Genomic DNA, 15,853 nt, shown 5'->3' with positions numbered 1-15,853 from the left:
AGTGGAATAATATGAGCTATTTTCCAAATGGGTGGAATGTAGGATTCCTGGATAGAATGATTGATTAAGATGGAGATTGGATAAGCTATTACGTTGGCAGCTTTTTATAGAAACTCTGCGGGAAGTTGGTCTGCTGCCAGGGAGTTAGTTTTTTTTTTTTTAGTAATGATTTGATATAGTCTGTAGGGATGTAGTTGAATTTTAAGGAGGAGGGTTCTCCTGAATAGCTGTGCTCAGTCAAGGATGAGGGAGGTAGATTAGTAGCTAGGGATTTTACAGTTTTGGTGACGAAAGTGTTAAAGGTCTTAGCTACACAATCGGGGGTAGGTGTAAAGTTGTTGATGGGGTGGGGGTAGCAGATTTTCCTGGGTGTAGTAGTTTATTCACGCCTGACCAAAATTTTTGAGGGTGATTTTGGTGTTTTTGCTGCAAGTTGACATAGTAGCTTTGCTTGTCTTGCAGGATGGATCTTTTAACTTCATTTCTTAATTGTTTAAATAGCTGGTGGGCTTGAGGGGATTTAGTGGATCTTCAAGAGGTCCATGCTGCATTTCTGGATGTTAGTTTTTGTCTGGTAGTGTTGGTAAGCCATGGAGCTATTTTGTTTTTGGTTCTGATTCTACGTGTGGGAGCATAGTTGTCTAGAATCGCTAGGAATCTGGTGTTAAAGTAAGAAACTGCTTGGTCAAGAGGGAGTAGTTTAAGATTGTCCCAACCACTGTTGCAGTGTGATAGTCAAATGTAAGGGGGCTGTCCTCTCATTTGCCCAAGTTTCTTATCTTTTCATTTTGAAGTTGTGTGTGCTCCCTGCTTCTTTGTACTTGAACTTTTTCTTATATCTATGTATATTATATCCGTATTTGCTCTCACCAAGGCCAACACTGAAATTGGTCAGCTGTGGCCAGTTCTCTACCCCGGTTAACAAATTCAAATAAATAAATAAAAGCTGGAGCTAGGGTGTGCTTATCAAATTCTACAATGGTGCATTTTTTTGGCATTGCGCGTAAGCTCATTTTTATTACACCAGCTCTTGACAAATATAAGCTCATGCAGGAGTGCATGCATGACAGAAGGGGGATCAATGATGACTCCCACCAAAGATCCTCATTTGATACATAGACATCTTTCTCTGGCAGTTAGCTTAGAGGGTTAAGTAGCTGTTAATGAGCTGTTTTCTGTGGTCCAGTGGTGCAAGGTTTGATTCCCTCATCCTCCATCGCCCAACTGTATGTCTCTGAGCATGTCACTTAACCAGACACCACTCCTGGGCTGAGTCTGAAAAAGGTCCATGGATATCAGTGCTCTACCCAGGATAACAAACAGAAATAATAAATTAATAACGCATATCTGAAAAGCAGATGCTGAACAGCAAAGGAATAACTATAGATGCCTCCAGAGCTTCACTGGTAACCCTCATGCTCTCAGGACATGCACCCTCTATTTTTACTGTTTGAGTCCTGTCTCTAAGCCAGTTGGCTGTCCACCCAACCACATAAGGGCCAGTTTAGGTCTCCTTCAACTTATTATATTTACTTCAAATGCCTCGGTGAGTTCAAGGTTTGCTAAATAGAGAGCTTGTCCACATTCTACAGTCCGAGTAACTCTGTCAAAGAAGTTTGCAAGATTCTGTTGGGGTCAGTCCATGGATTTGAATACAACACTCATTAAGCTGACAAGTCTGTAAATTCTGGGGTCTGTGGTGGGCCACCCTTGTAGAATGGCATCACAGAAGCTATGCATCCCTCCTCTGGGACAGAGGCAGTTGTTAGGCTGAGGTTGAAGAGGCTAAGGAGTGAATCCACTAATGCTTAATTAGCGCTGTTAGACAGTCGCATATGTTGTAAGGCCCCACCGATGAGGTATTCTTTGTTTTGGATAGTGCCTTCATCACACGTTCTTTTATGATGGTTAGTGACTTGCCTATCAGGGATAAGTGAGTTTGGAATAGATTCTTTGAGGGTGAAATTGGCACTGAATTTATCAACCAGTATGTTGGCAAAGTCCCCTCAATCAGAGCAGTTAGTACTATTGTGAATAAGCTTGGAGCAATGTTAGATGTTATTTAATTTTTTCTGACACAGTTAAAGAAAGATTTGTAGTTTTCTTTGGCTTCTGTACCTAGCCTGAGTTGATGGGATGCTTTTTTTTCTTATATCTTTTTGTGGTTTCTTATCTAGCTGTTTGATGTTCTCCTTAATCTGGGGGATCATTTGTGTTGCTGTATAGTTTTTTTAAATACCTTTATTAAATCACCCCTTAAACCATAGGCAAGCAAACCATTTTAACATTTTTCCATTAAGATACAATATACATAACATATATTTTCTTTGCTACTATCATCAGTCCAACATCACGAAAAATGTTTGAATTCCTGCCTTCCCTTAAACCTCGCTCATCCTCCTCCTAAACATCATTCTGCAGGTATTGTTACCACAATTTCCTTTATTTTTATATAATTTGCTCCTTCTCTTTTCTAAAGATCCTTCTTCCAGTTCTTTTATATCTTTTATAATATTCAGTATCTCAAACAGAATTGGTGTAGACTTTGATTTCCATTTTCTAGTAATCGCTTTTTTGGCAGCCAACAAAACTAAACTTAATAAAACCTCACTATTTCCAGGCAATTCAGATCCTGTACCCCAACTCAAAAGAATCATTTCCTTACCTATAGCCATTTGCTCTCCCAATATTTGTAACAGAGTGCTCTGTAGAGATTTTTTAAAAGCTGCTAACCATTACACCCCCAAAACATTTGTTCCCAATTACCTGTTTCTTTTCCATCACACTTTTAACATTTGCTATCTCTCTGAGGAAAAAATTATTTGAAGTCTGCTTGGGGTATGAAAATCCCTACACAAACACTTCCAAGCAAAGATTCTAAACCTTCTAGATTTGAGTGCATACTTGGGAGCCATGCATACGTCTTACCGTTCTTTTCTTGTAAATTGCTTTTCCAGTCTCTTCCCAGTCTTTTCAAACCTCCTGTTTATGTTGCTATATAGGTTTAGTTTTTTTTTCTTTCATGACGCAGCTAATGCTTAAGGATCACCACACTAGTTTGCTTTTAGAACTCCCCATTTGATTGGATCTAGTTGAGACTGCCAGTTTAGTACATTTCTCCAGGTGCAAGTAGAACATTATGGCTAACATCATTATCCTCAGATTTAGAGTCTTCATCATAGCATTGTAGGAGATTTGTACACTTGAAGTCTTTGAGTTCTCTGTTTTTTATTTCTGATGGTTTGGAGATTGTGATGGTGAAGGTTAGTAGTCTGTGGTCTGATTTGACCACTGATGGGGGTATACCGTGGGGATGACACCTACAGATATTAAGTTTGTTAAAACCAGACTAAGTTTATTCTGTTCTATAGTAGGTTCTTTAACAATCTGGTCCACAGAGTTTGCTTAGAAAATCTAAAAAAATTATGAGCATAATCTTTGTTGGAGATATAGGTCCTTAAGTTAACCACTGGTCTGTTAAAATCACCTAGGCTAGCCATATTCCTACATATGTGAAGTTTTCTGGAGACATGGATGGGGTTCTGTAGCATGCTGTGAACTCTCACCTGATCTTATTTAGTGCGACTGGAATCTCCACAAGCTCTGTTTACAGGTCTTTAGGTGTTTGTCACAAGTTAATGTAGTTTATAACATATATGAATGCACCACCAGAGTTTCTATCAGATCTGAATGAATGGGAATCACAAAATCCAGGTATCAAGGGAGTGATTTCTGGACACTTAAACAGAATTCTGTAGCAACACATACATGGATGTGGTCCAAATGCAGGAGGGCCTCAAGGTCCAGCAGTTTGTTGTTTAAGCTTCTATCATTAAATAGAACCACCTTGATATAGTCCCATGGTTAGTTTGTTTTAGAAAACATATTAAGTAGTTCATTGGCTAAACCTTGCAAAAAAAAAAAAAAGGCACAATGGGGTCTTCAAAAGGTTTCACCTATATGCAGAAGCCTTGAAATGAAAGATGTAGGCTGTCCCTGTTGAAGTAAGAAACGATTGTCAGGCATCTCATCGCATGCTGACAAATACTGGATCCCCCTTGAATGACACAAAGTATTTAACAAGTGTTAAACCAGTTGTCTTCTCTTTATAACAGTGTCATTTTTCGTGATTGAAAATTCCACTCAATAGTGGGGTCTTTCCTGCATGTGATATGCATGTAGAGCTCTTTCTTGTCTTTATTTATATCCCTCAGGGTTCTCTTCACCAGGTCATTTACCCCCATCATGGGCCACCCACCATGTCATGCTCATATTTATCTGTATTAAAGGTCCTTTGGGACCTTGTACCACAGGCAGTCTTGGTTACGGAGAGGAAGCTCACTGTCCAACCCTATTTTTGTCCAGCCTTTTGAGTGTAGAATACGTGTGCCTAACTGTGGAGTCACCAATCACAGAAGATTTCTTAGGTGTAATTGGTTTGGAATGTACTGTTTCCTGTTGATGCAGCTTTGTTGTCACTAATTGGTGTTGCAGTGCTTATGTTACTTTGGCACTTACACCTAGTAGCACATTGTGGCTTGGTAACATTTTACTTGGACCTCAGAGTATGATAAGCATGTGCAGATCATGCTCTAGGATGGGCTTTGATTGGGGAGTGTGGCCTTGAGTTTAGTTAGATACTTGCATATTTCACAAAAAAGACAGTGACAAATTAAGTAAAAGATCATCATCTGCAAGTATCAGGCAGTTATTACACTGGATATTCAAAGGTCTGTGAGGCTTGCAACAGTGGGTAGGCTAGATTGCTGGCCTTCCATTTCTACCAAGGGTGTAAGGTGTGTCTGGCAAGAATAAGAGAAGATAACAGTGTTTTTGTACCTGAGTAAGATATTTGTTCAAGAAAAATAGATCAAGATGTAGTGATATTTTGAGCACTAAGTTAACCATATGCAGTCAATATTCTAGTCTAGTTTAGCTATAAGGTCAGTTAGGTGGACAAAATAAGAGAAGGCAGTAGTGTTTCAGCTTCTACTTAAGGTGTTGATTGGGGTAAATTAGTAAATGTTGATAGAAGAAAATAGGTTCAAAAAACAAAACGAGGTAGGCAGTAAATAATTAGATAGGTTCAAAAAACATAACTAGGTAGGCAGTAAATAATTAGACAGGTTCAAAAAACAAAGCTAGGTAGGCAGTAAGTAATTAGATCAGTTCAAAAAACAAAACTAGGTAGGCAGTAAATAATTAGGTTCAAAAAACAAAGCTAGGTAGGCAGTAAGTAATTAGATAGATTCAAAAACAAAACTAGGTAGGCAGTAAATAATTAGATAGGTTCAAAAAACAAAGCTAGGTAGGCAGTAAATAATTAGGTTCAAAAAACAAAACTAGGTAGACAGTAAATAATTTGGTCAAGACTTGCTATGAGATCAGCTTTCGATATGCAGCTGTGGACTGCTGCTTAACTCTGATTTATATAGCTATAACTGGGAGGTGGAGTTAACTAAGGCTCTTAAGAGGCAATTTGAAAAATAAAGTACCCATGTCTGTCGAATACAGCATTGCGTGGAGCACTGCCATGCCACCCAATGTTAAGCTGAGGGGGAAAATGTATATAACTAATAACAAAGCAGTTAGAACTGTAAGGTCCACTCCTCTAAAGCAGTACACCAAATAAGAGTTAATGGTCTTAGCAAGTATACACCCTAACCAGAAAACCAACTTAAACTGTACTTTAATGCACGTTTAAGCTACACAACTGGGGAATGAGAGAGGAAGGACACAGGAAATACAATTGTATTAGCAATATGGAGATGTTGTCTAAGGAATTAACAAAGGAAAACAATCAGTGTAACAAAATCTACTGCAGACTCAAACAGCCAGGAGACTATTAAACTCACAATATAGACGGTTTTAAGTGAAACTATAATTTAATGTAAAAACATGGTAAACTGTAAAATTACAAGGAGGACACTTAGATTAATGAGAACGGAGTGCAGTTGGATACTCTTAACAGTTAGACAACTGTTCAAGACACATTACCAACAACTTTAGCCAAGCTGTAAAAACATAACAAAATTCAATAAAATAAACAAGAGAGTACTGAAATCACTAAAATGACTGAGTGCAACAAAAGTTAAGCATTTTTCTGGAAATTATGTGGAGTTTAAGCTTAAACATCAGCATATATTAGCACATGCTCACTCTCGTGGAGTGTTTGGAGCTGACAGGCAGATGGCTACAGGCACTGTTAAGCTGAGGGGAAAAAGTGAAGGAACCAATAAGAAAATAGTTAAAACTCCAGTTAATAATGCCTACCCCTGAGAAACAGCACCAAATTATTCCCTGCCACTGAATAACCACTTCTGCTGTCAGCAAACTTATTCCCAAAATAGAAAACAAACAAACTGTACTGTAATGTAAAATTGAGAAAAAAGACTGGAATGTCACAAGGAACATACTTTTATTAGCAAAATAGAGATGCTGTTTACTGAATTAGCAAAGGAGAACACTCATTGTGTAACAAAATGGATCTATTAAACACACGGACAACCAAACGACTATAAAACATGCAAAATAAGCAATTTTAAATGAAAGTGTAATTTAATGTAGAAAAGAAGAAAAGTGTAAAATTGTATTGAGAAAACATAGATTAAGTAGAAGGGAGTGCAATCTGATACTTTAAAAAACAGGTATTTGTTTAAGACAAACTCAGCAACTTTAGCCAGACAAGTTGTGAAAAAACGTATACAATTCAATAAAATAAGCAAAAAGTACTGAAAAACCACGAAAAAGACTATACACATAACACAGTTTAAACACATTCATGGAAATTCTAGCATTTTCAAACTTAAACTTCAGATAAGCACTGGTAATAGGTCTGGTATTCAGTTTAGTGGGAAAATAGATAAGCACTTATCTCGGCACACATGCTTCAGCCCATTGTCCTGGAGTGTTGGGAACCGTCACAGATAATGGCTGAATGATATTCATACACTATTTTTTCCAGAATGTTTTTATTCATTTTATAACACAGTAACTTAACAGTATAGTAGCAAGAAAAAACAAATAAACTATGTACAATGTCCATAACAAATAAAAAAGCAATATACATTGGAGAACACTTAATATTTCTCTAACAGATTAGACAATTTTGTCCAAGCAATTAATGATGGGTTGTGTTGTTAGTCCTTGCTTTTATAGCAGCAATCTCATTCTTACAAATGTATTTCACAAGATGAATAAACAACTTTAAAGACAGGTGTAGATTGGGATTTCCAATTTTTATGTACAATTTTTCTTGCTGTAGAGGATAGACCATAGTAAAATCTTTGTTTTTTGGAATGACTTCAGGAACAGGAACACCGAAAAGGATAAGGGAGCCAGAAATTATACAGTTGTCATTCCATAGAACTTTAAAAAGATATTTAAAGTCTAACCAAAATGGGGAAAATATTTTGCAATTAACAACCATATGTATCCAGTCAGCATCAGAGTGTCTACATCTCCGGCATTTCATTTCATCTTTCTTGTACATTATTGCTAGTCTATGTGGGTTGAAAAAACATCTATGTAAAAATTTCCATGTGTATGCATGCCAGAACAGGGAGGATGTGGATTTATTCACCAACTGTAAACAAAGTTTTTTTTTATCTTTTCCTGAGAATACTTGTATATTAACTTCACTTGAATAATTCCAAAAAGAATCTGTTTTGCTAAAATCATTTCTGAGAATTTTATAAATAACAGATATGTATGAAGTATTCTTGGGTGAGCTATTAATAATTGTTGAGATAAAATCCAAAATTTGTAAGTTACTCATATTGTATGCCTCTGATTTCAAAGCTGGACTGAATGACTGTCACACTGCTTAGTTGGATTCATCAGATTTTGCAATGAATTCCCTTTTCTGATGGCTGCTGTACTTCAGACCAGGTGGTATAAAAGTGGAGGAATAAGGAGCACAACCCCCAGGGTGGGGAATACAGACAGTTGCTAAGTCTTATTGCACTGAAATTCCAATTTATCAGCTTGGATTCCATCTGGCTGTTTTGTAAGTTAGGAGGACATAGTACATAATCAGTATTACAACAACAGCAAATGAAAATAGAAAGAAGAAACAACATTTTGAGATGATAGTTTTTGTAGTAGGTACAGAGCCGTCTTAATTTCATCCTCCCAATATAGAAATGCAGCTATTCATTGTGAGAAACTAATGACAAAGAGATGAATATGTTTGTGGGGGTAGTGTCTGCACGCGGGATGGGAGTTTCTCAGTACAACTACATTTTTTACTTTTTCCCACCACTATTAGGGAAGTAAAGAGACTTAAGGTGGTTCAGTGCTATTTGTTCAAATGAGAGCCTGAAAACAACCCTGGTTAAGGGGATAAATTCACTCTTATTCTTCAAGTTACGTTTTCCCTGCATCCTTTCAACCCATCCAAACTGATCAGGACTGCACTGAAATAAATGCATTAAGCAAGAGATCAAGGAGGTTGCTATGCCCTCCAAAGCTATGTCCTAGATGTTAAGGGTAGAACTTGGCAAGGCTTGTAAGGGCCATTAGCCTAGTACTTCTATGATCCTGTCCTCTGAACTACATTTCAATGTTTTTAAGCAACATTTTTATTCAGTGATGACCTGAAAAATAATCCTAATTAAGCAAAAAAAAAAAAAAAAAAAAAAAAAGTGAAATACTACTGTTCAACTTTGTTTTTTCCTGCATCCTTTCAACAGACCGTAATTGACCAAAACTATGCCTGGAGGAAGTAACCTCAACCCTAACTGGCTGAGAATGGACAGTAATATCTGTGCAATAAATAATTAAAGGCCCAGAGAAGTCAAAGTGTTCTGGATTCTCTGAGATACATTTTAGAGTTTTCCAACATTTTGATCTAATCATGATCTAAAGGAAAAACATGAGCAAGGAAAGAAACTCAGTTTTTTTCCTTTTCATAGAATTATTTAAATTTGCAAGAAACTAAGGCACATGTGAGGATACATAAATAATTTAAGGAAATAGTGCCTGTCACCCTACCCCCTAGAAAAAAAAATCTAGGAAAAGCTAGTCACCGTCTGTATATGCTTCTGGTATTAGATCAGTACGAAGGATTAAAGGGCCACTGTCATATTTCAAATGGCTGCTGTCAGTCACGTATGCAGCATGCTTTATCACTTATGTCTCCTGAAGGCAGCCACCTTCTAATTAACATTCCTTTCTCAGACTGGGATTAAGCTATAAGAACAAATAGAACACAGCAACATATTTCAACTTGCTGCTGTCAAGACATATATAAACATGCCTCTTTAACCCTACCCCCAAAAGATAGCCACCTGTGTATTCTTCTGATGTCTGCTTGTCAGGAAAGTGAAATAATAATCACAGTAACATGCTCCAATGTGTTCCTTGTAATGGTACACTGCCCTTAGCAAACCATCATGATTTTGTGAATACACCTCTGAGCTTTGCGAGGAAAGTTAAAAAAAGTATGACCACACTATCCCCAGCCCCAGTACAAACCATATTGAACTTCTATGCAAAGGGTCTATAATGGACTAACCATCAAACAGCATAGCATCGAACCCTAATTGTCGAATGTCCATCCATTGAACCAGCACATCGTCAAATCTGAGATGGGGAAAGTAACTAGTTGACCAACACTTCCTTGTCTCACAAGTGGCACTATTTCAAACCCATCCATGTGGGGGTACACCCCACTAACTATATACGCCAACTCTGAGGTTGCACTACAGTGGGGAAAAGTGAGATGGAGAAGTGTTGGCCAACTAGTTACTTTCCCCATCTCACAGGTTTGACGAAGTGCTGGTTCGATGGATGGATGTTCGACGATTAGGGTTTGATGATGTGCCATTCTGTGGTTAGTCCATTCAACGATTAGCCATAGACACTTGTGCACATCTCTAAAGTTTTGATGACTTTTAAAGAAATATTGACCAAACTGTCCAGAGCCTCCATCCCCACAAGTTATAATGACTTTCTTTGCACACCTCTGAATATTTTTGAAGTTACGACGATAACATCTCCATTCCAGAACATAAACTTTTGACAATCTCTGCACACCTCTGAACAGGGATGGGTTTACACTTTTTGAGGTTCAGGGGCAAGGCTGCTACTAAGCCTGTGTCAAAATCCATGTATTCAACCTGGGATGTAGGACCCAGCAGGCCTCCAGGAGGTCTGATTATATGTATGGGCTATAGTACATATTTTATACCTTAATTTTTAAGATGATAATTTGCTTGCCTTTTTTGTAGATATTGCTACCCAGAAGAGTTATGCATGTGCCTGGCCATATTGTATGTTTCCATAGATAAAAAACAATCTGTGATATTTTGTCGCACTCACACACACACACACACACACACACACACACACTGCAAGCTTTCACTGGAAAATGACCATTTCACCTACCTCACATATTTAGGGTGTTGGAAGAAATCAGGCACATGCAGAAACCCACACAGATAAAGGGAATGCATGTAGACTCCACACAGATCAAGTCACAATTTCAAGGTCACATATGCTCAGATAAATTAGAGAGCTTTGTCCCTCAACCTTTTTAATAACTGACAGCCTAAATAAAAATCATGACAAAGGAACAATATATTTTCTTTAGTCTTTTTGTTCACCCCTTCAAAATCCATTAAATTCTAAGTGTTATAAGGTATATTTTAGAGGTGTTCTTCAACCATTTTATCCAATGATGGTCTGAATGAAAATCAGGATTAAGGAAAGAGATTCAGTCTTCTTTTTCTTTTTCTTTTAATGAACAATTAAGTTGCATCTAAGACTTGATGTTCAAGGCTAATACAACGGTAGTTCCCAAAAACTGAAAAAACATATGCTTATAAGGATACATGCATCATATCTGGGATTAGTGCCAGCCTCCCAGCCCACACATTCAGAAAGTTGATTTCCTTCATTGTACCTCTCTAGTGTTAGTTTGGGATGAAAGTGAAAGAAGAAAGGGCCACAGTCGTTTATTTTAAATTGCTACTGTACTGCGTAGAGCATGCCTCTTCACCCCATCCTGAAAAAGGCAGCCACCTTCTATGAATACCTCTGATGTCAAACTAGGGCTAAAGTGAAAGAACTCCCCTCGGAGGAAGGGAGTGTGGCCTAATGGTTAAGATCTTTGCTTTACAAACACAAGGTACAGAGTTTGAGTCTGACAAGGTATAATTGGCTAGGATTACAATGGCTGGCAAGGGCAGTTAGCTTAGTACTAACCTATGAACAAATAGTTACATTAACATTTCCATTTGTTGCTGTCAAACATGTAGACTTAGCATGCCTTTTTAGCCTTACCTCCAAATGATAACCACCAGTACACATGTGATGCTATATTATGAACAAGTGGCGAAAAATAATTACAGTTATGTATTCCCACCTATTGTTCCCTGACAGTACAATGCCCGTGAACAAGATGTAGCAAACTTCTTTGTAAAACTTTGAGGTTTGTCGGGTTTCAACCCTTCACACAAGTGATATCAACCTTCTGTGCCCACTTGTGTGAATTCTGAACAACATGAAAGAAATAATTACCGCAATGAAGCTATAGGGACCTTATATGCATTTCTGAGCACAGACAGCTTTAGCTAGGAGGAGGGGAGCCCAGGTCAGAGTCCCAGGATGGGGCTTGTCTACTAAGTCTGTGCTGAGTAGTGTGGTGCCTGCTAGATCCCCAGAAACTCCTACACTCTTATGTTTTGTAATGTATTTTATGTCTTATTTTTGAAAGGTTATTACGTAACCTTCTCCCAAAGGTTGTGCTTCTCCACAAATGAAAATGGTGGTAATCCATTTTTTTAAATACAGACAATATGCTAACACCATCCTTGACAAGTTACGTCTATAACGGAATGCATCACTGATATATATTTCTTTCAAACAAGCCACACATGCTACCCTTAACAATTAAAGTATATCTCAAAGCACACACACACACACACACACACACACACACACACACACACACACTGCACACTTCTATTCATCATCTACTGCTGTCAACTTGCATCTGGCTGCTATAGCAACCCCAGGAATAGCCAATGCCATCCAGAGTGTTCACTAGGCAAGAAGGGAAAGGAAGTAGATTGCCAGGCTTTTCTTCTGTATCACACTTGCACACTGTGCAAATGCCTACAGACAATTTATAGGGTTGTGGTTCTGGGAAAAAAATGCAAACTCTGCAAAGAAAGTATCCAAGAACTGAACCAGAAGACCTCTTGTTTTGATGTAACAATGTTACCCCCTTCACCAATCTGTCAACCTACAGCTACCTAAAGACAAGTTGAAGGAATTTGAGTTCACCTTTGGGGTGTTAGAGGAAACCCAAGCACCTGGACAAAAATTACTCAGAGATAAGGAGAATGTGCAGATTCCATATAAAAGTAACCACATTCAAAATAAAGATAGTGTTGTGACATTGCAGTGCCCCTCTGTGTACCACAGTGACAATGATCAGTTGTATTTGCACACATTCTAATCAGACCAATAAAGATATCCAGGTACTGAGTGCATATTTGAAGTGTAATTGTGATGGAAGGTGAAAGGAGGCATGTCATCTTGTTGCTGTTTGATACGCATATATGCATACATACATAAATCACAGGAGTGATCATTTTTGTATTGATTTCATCAATGTACAATACATTTGGTAAAACTGCTCCTGCCAAGCCAGATCAATGACTGACCGACAGCACCAAGTTAAGTCATATTTATCAACAGACTGCCACACCTTTACCAATTATAACCACTCTGTTGACTGTGTACACTTCAGATGTCTGACTGTAATAAAAGAAAAAGCAATAACGGACAAAGTAATTTAATATTCACAAACACACATTAGGCAGGCACAGTATCATCCCCCATACACACATACTTAACACGTATAAACCAGTATAACCATTTACAATGATTTCATCAAATGCAACCCACTGGGTGACATTGCTTCTGTAATTCAGCTCATTGGTTGTAACTTATTGACAGGGTGAGTTACATTTATCCACAGACTATCTCCATACCCAGTGATTACAGCCACTTTTGTGGCCATATGTACCTCATATGTCTGTGTAATTAAAAAAATATTATTAATGGCCACTAATTTTACACAAACATGCAGTAGTAAGCAACAACACACATACTCCAGCAATAGGTTTCATCATGTAGCCATAGCTGTCAACGTATTTGCTCAAGAATAAGGGACAAAGCCAAAGATAAATGAATGAACAAAGCCCAGAATCAGGGACACGTTTTAAATAGTAGGATCACATGAGAATACTAAGCTAACAACCCTAAAGGGCCTTTTTAAGCCTAGATTTCAATCCCTTAGGTTGTGTGTGTGTGTGTGTGTGTGTGTGTGTGTGTGTGTGTGTGTGTGTTATAAACTTATACACGTGGCGTACAGCATTTACATGTTTCCTCTCTTTCTAACAGAGACACAGGTGCTAGGCCTGGAGCGAATTTATGATTCACCATCCACTGATCCAAGTTTTACTAAATGTAGTACAGGGGAGAACTTTACTTTATGTGGATGAGAAGCCTGTTCCAGAGAAGGGGTAGTCTTTGATATATACACCTGTCCCACCAGCATATCCTGTTTATGTTACAGGCAAGGTTTAGGTCCCTGAATCAGGTGTTTTGGATGATGTTTGTTTTGCAGATTTACTTCAGGTCCATTAAAGCTGGATCAAAGGATGCTTTGTAAGAGACTGAGTACAATAACAAGGCTTTGAGGTGGACAACATAGGACTTGTTTTCTAAACTATGAATTATTTTTGTAAGGAACCTCTGTGGATACTCCATTTGTTGCATATGCCTGGTCAAGTAAATGCAGAAGGGGCATTGTGCTCAATAGGTCTTATGTACAATGGAACAATGTCATCTTTAGGCCTGCATGTCATGACCTTGCTTATATGTTCTGCAGCATAGAATGATTTACTTTCCACTGTAGACATATCATGGTCTAAGGCCAAGCCACTGACATGCAATCGCAAATCCCCAACTACCTGGTCTACCCTTAGTGGTGTGTTATCAATGTAGTAATTTGTGGGGGAGGCGGTCTTAATGAAAGGTACTGTTATCCATTTCTTGGTATTGAGTTTAAGCCAGTGACTCTAGCACTAGTCATTAGTCTTTCTTAGGCCTTCTTGGAGAGTATTTGTGTCTTAGGGGCATTCATTAACTTCACCAAATTTGTAATCTGTGAACTTGGTCAGCCAGAAACCTATGATGCTAGCCTTGACTTTAGAGAAGTAGATGCCAAACAGGAGTGGCCCCAACACTGAGCCTTCAGGCACTCCACTAGTGACTGGCCTTTTTTATGGTGGTGGATTCCCATATGCTAACTTCTTGGGTCCTGTCCGTGAGCCAGATGGTTATCCAGTGGGTGATATAGTGGTTAATATTTATTTTACTGAGCTTATTTACAATGCCTGAGTAGGGTATTAGTTAGACTGCTTTGGCCAGGTTGAGGAAGGCAATGTGTACCATCTTGCCGTCATCTAAATATTACTCTTAATTCATTTAAAAATGTAAACGAGGTTTTGTACTCGCATGCAGTTTGAGACCAATAAGTGTGAATCTCTAATGTCTGGCATTACTGATTGACAGTAATCCTCAGTGATTTACCAGAAAATCAAAACATTAACGAGGGCCAGGGCAAAAAATATCAAAATTTGGACATTCTGCAAAAACAGGGACAGTTGAGAGCTATGCATAGAGCAGAAATCAGAGACAAAGTAAATACTTGGAGTACAAAGGCTCCAAATAAGTGACAGATTTTAAATATTACTTTTATATACTTGGAGCAGTGCTAGAATGACAGGGCTTATATTAGTATGCATTTTCACAGCACATCACTTGAAATCTTATACCTCGACCACATTATTTGCTTTACACATCACATCATAGCTTTTTTTGGCACCCATTCTTTTCAATATGAACTTGAAAAATTCCTGGATTTCAGCTCAGACTTCCACCCACGAGTTACACAGCAAACTCTAATTTGTTGTAGTTAATTGTGGATGGTAGTGAGCCAAAAGCTAGGAAGTTAAGCACTTAAAGGGCACATCTCTTCCACAGAGCCTTGACAGGCTTCCAGAAAGTGCGCTTCATCATTTTTTTTTCTTCTGTTTTCAGTCTGATGCACCCAGACAACTCTGTACTTTGCCTATGTATAAGGCCAGCTGTGTGCCACAGACAGGAGGAGTGAATGGATTTCTTGAGGTAAAATGGCTCAGTAATTGTGAAGGAGATTGTAAGAAACATATACAGATATCTTGCATTCAACAGACATTTTCAGACTGATCTTTTGAAGCAGATAATGCATCATTTGTTGTTTCAGTAAGTATAAATAATTGTGCAGTTAGGGTACTTTACACCTCAGTAAACATTTCTGTTAAAACTGTGATTGTGTAGGTTGCATCAGTTGCCAGGTTTAGTGTATCAAGGAGCTGCCATTTCTTTAGTACGTAACTATAAGATGCTATTTATTTTTTAATGTCATTACATTCTTTATTTGCAGGAGAAGTTAATAGAGGAAATTGGAAGTTTAAGAGGTGAAGTTGAACAGGTGAAACGACGAAGTGGAGCTTTCATGGACACTGGTCATCCAAGGTAGCTAAATGAGAACTTGCATAATAAAACTAACACACACACACACACACACACACACACACACACACACACACACACACACACACACACGCACACACTGCATGCAGTGAAAATAAATCCTTATTATTATTGATTATGTGATCTTGCTTTCCTGGGCAGTTACTGTCATATGTGTAATCTACTCTTTGTGGACTACTGCATGAAAAAAGGCATGGTGCATGTTCAAATGCCATTCAAATATGCAGGGGAGTGCAAA

At 38.2% G+C, this 15,853-nt stretch overlaps 1 protein-coding gene across 1 annotated transcript in view; it reads left to right on the top strand.

Annotated features, from left to right (window-relative positions):
- PPFIA4 (PTPRF interacting protein alpha 4) overlaps positions 1–15,853 on the top strand; it is a 1,641,692-nt gene that overhangs the window by 1,242,985 nt on the left and 382,854 nt on the right. The window contains exon 13 of the mRNA XM_044070202.1: positions 15,506–15,597. Within this exon, the coding sequence (XP_043926137.1) occupies positions 15,506–15,597 (92 nt within the window). The remainder of the gene's footprint in view (positions 1–15,505; positions 15,598–15,853) is intronic.

The sequence above is a fragment of the Protopterus annectens genome, chromosome 4.part1 (assembly GCF_019279795.1).
Source record: "Protopterus annectens isolate FY-2018-M chromosome 4.part1, PAN1.0, whole genome shotgun sequence".
In the NCBI taxonomy this organism is placed as follows: Eukaryota; Metazoa; Chordata; order Ceratodontiformes; family Protopteridae; genus Protopterus; species Protopterus annectens.
The sequence above is the reverse complement of the archived record's forward strand: the minus strand, read 5'-3'. Positions and strand labels throughout refer to the sequence as shown.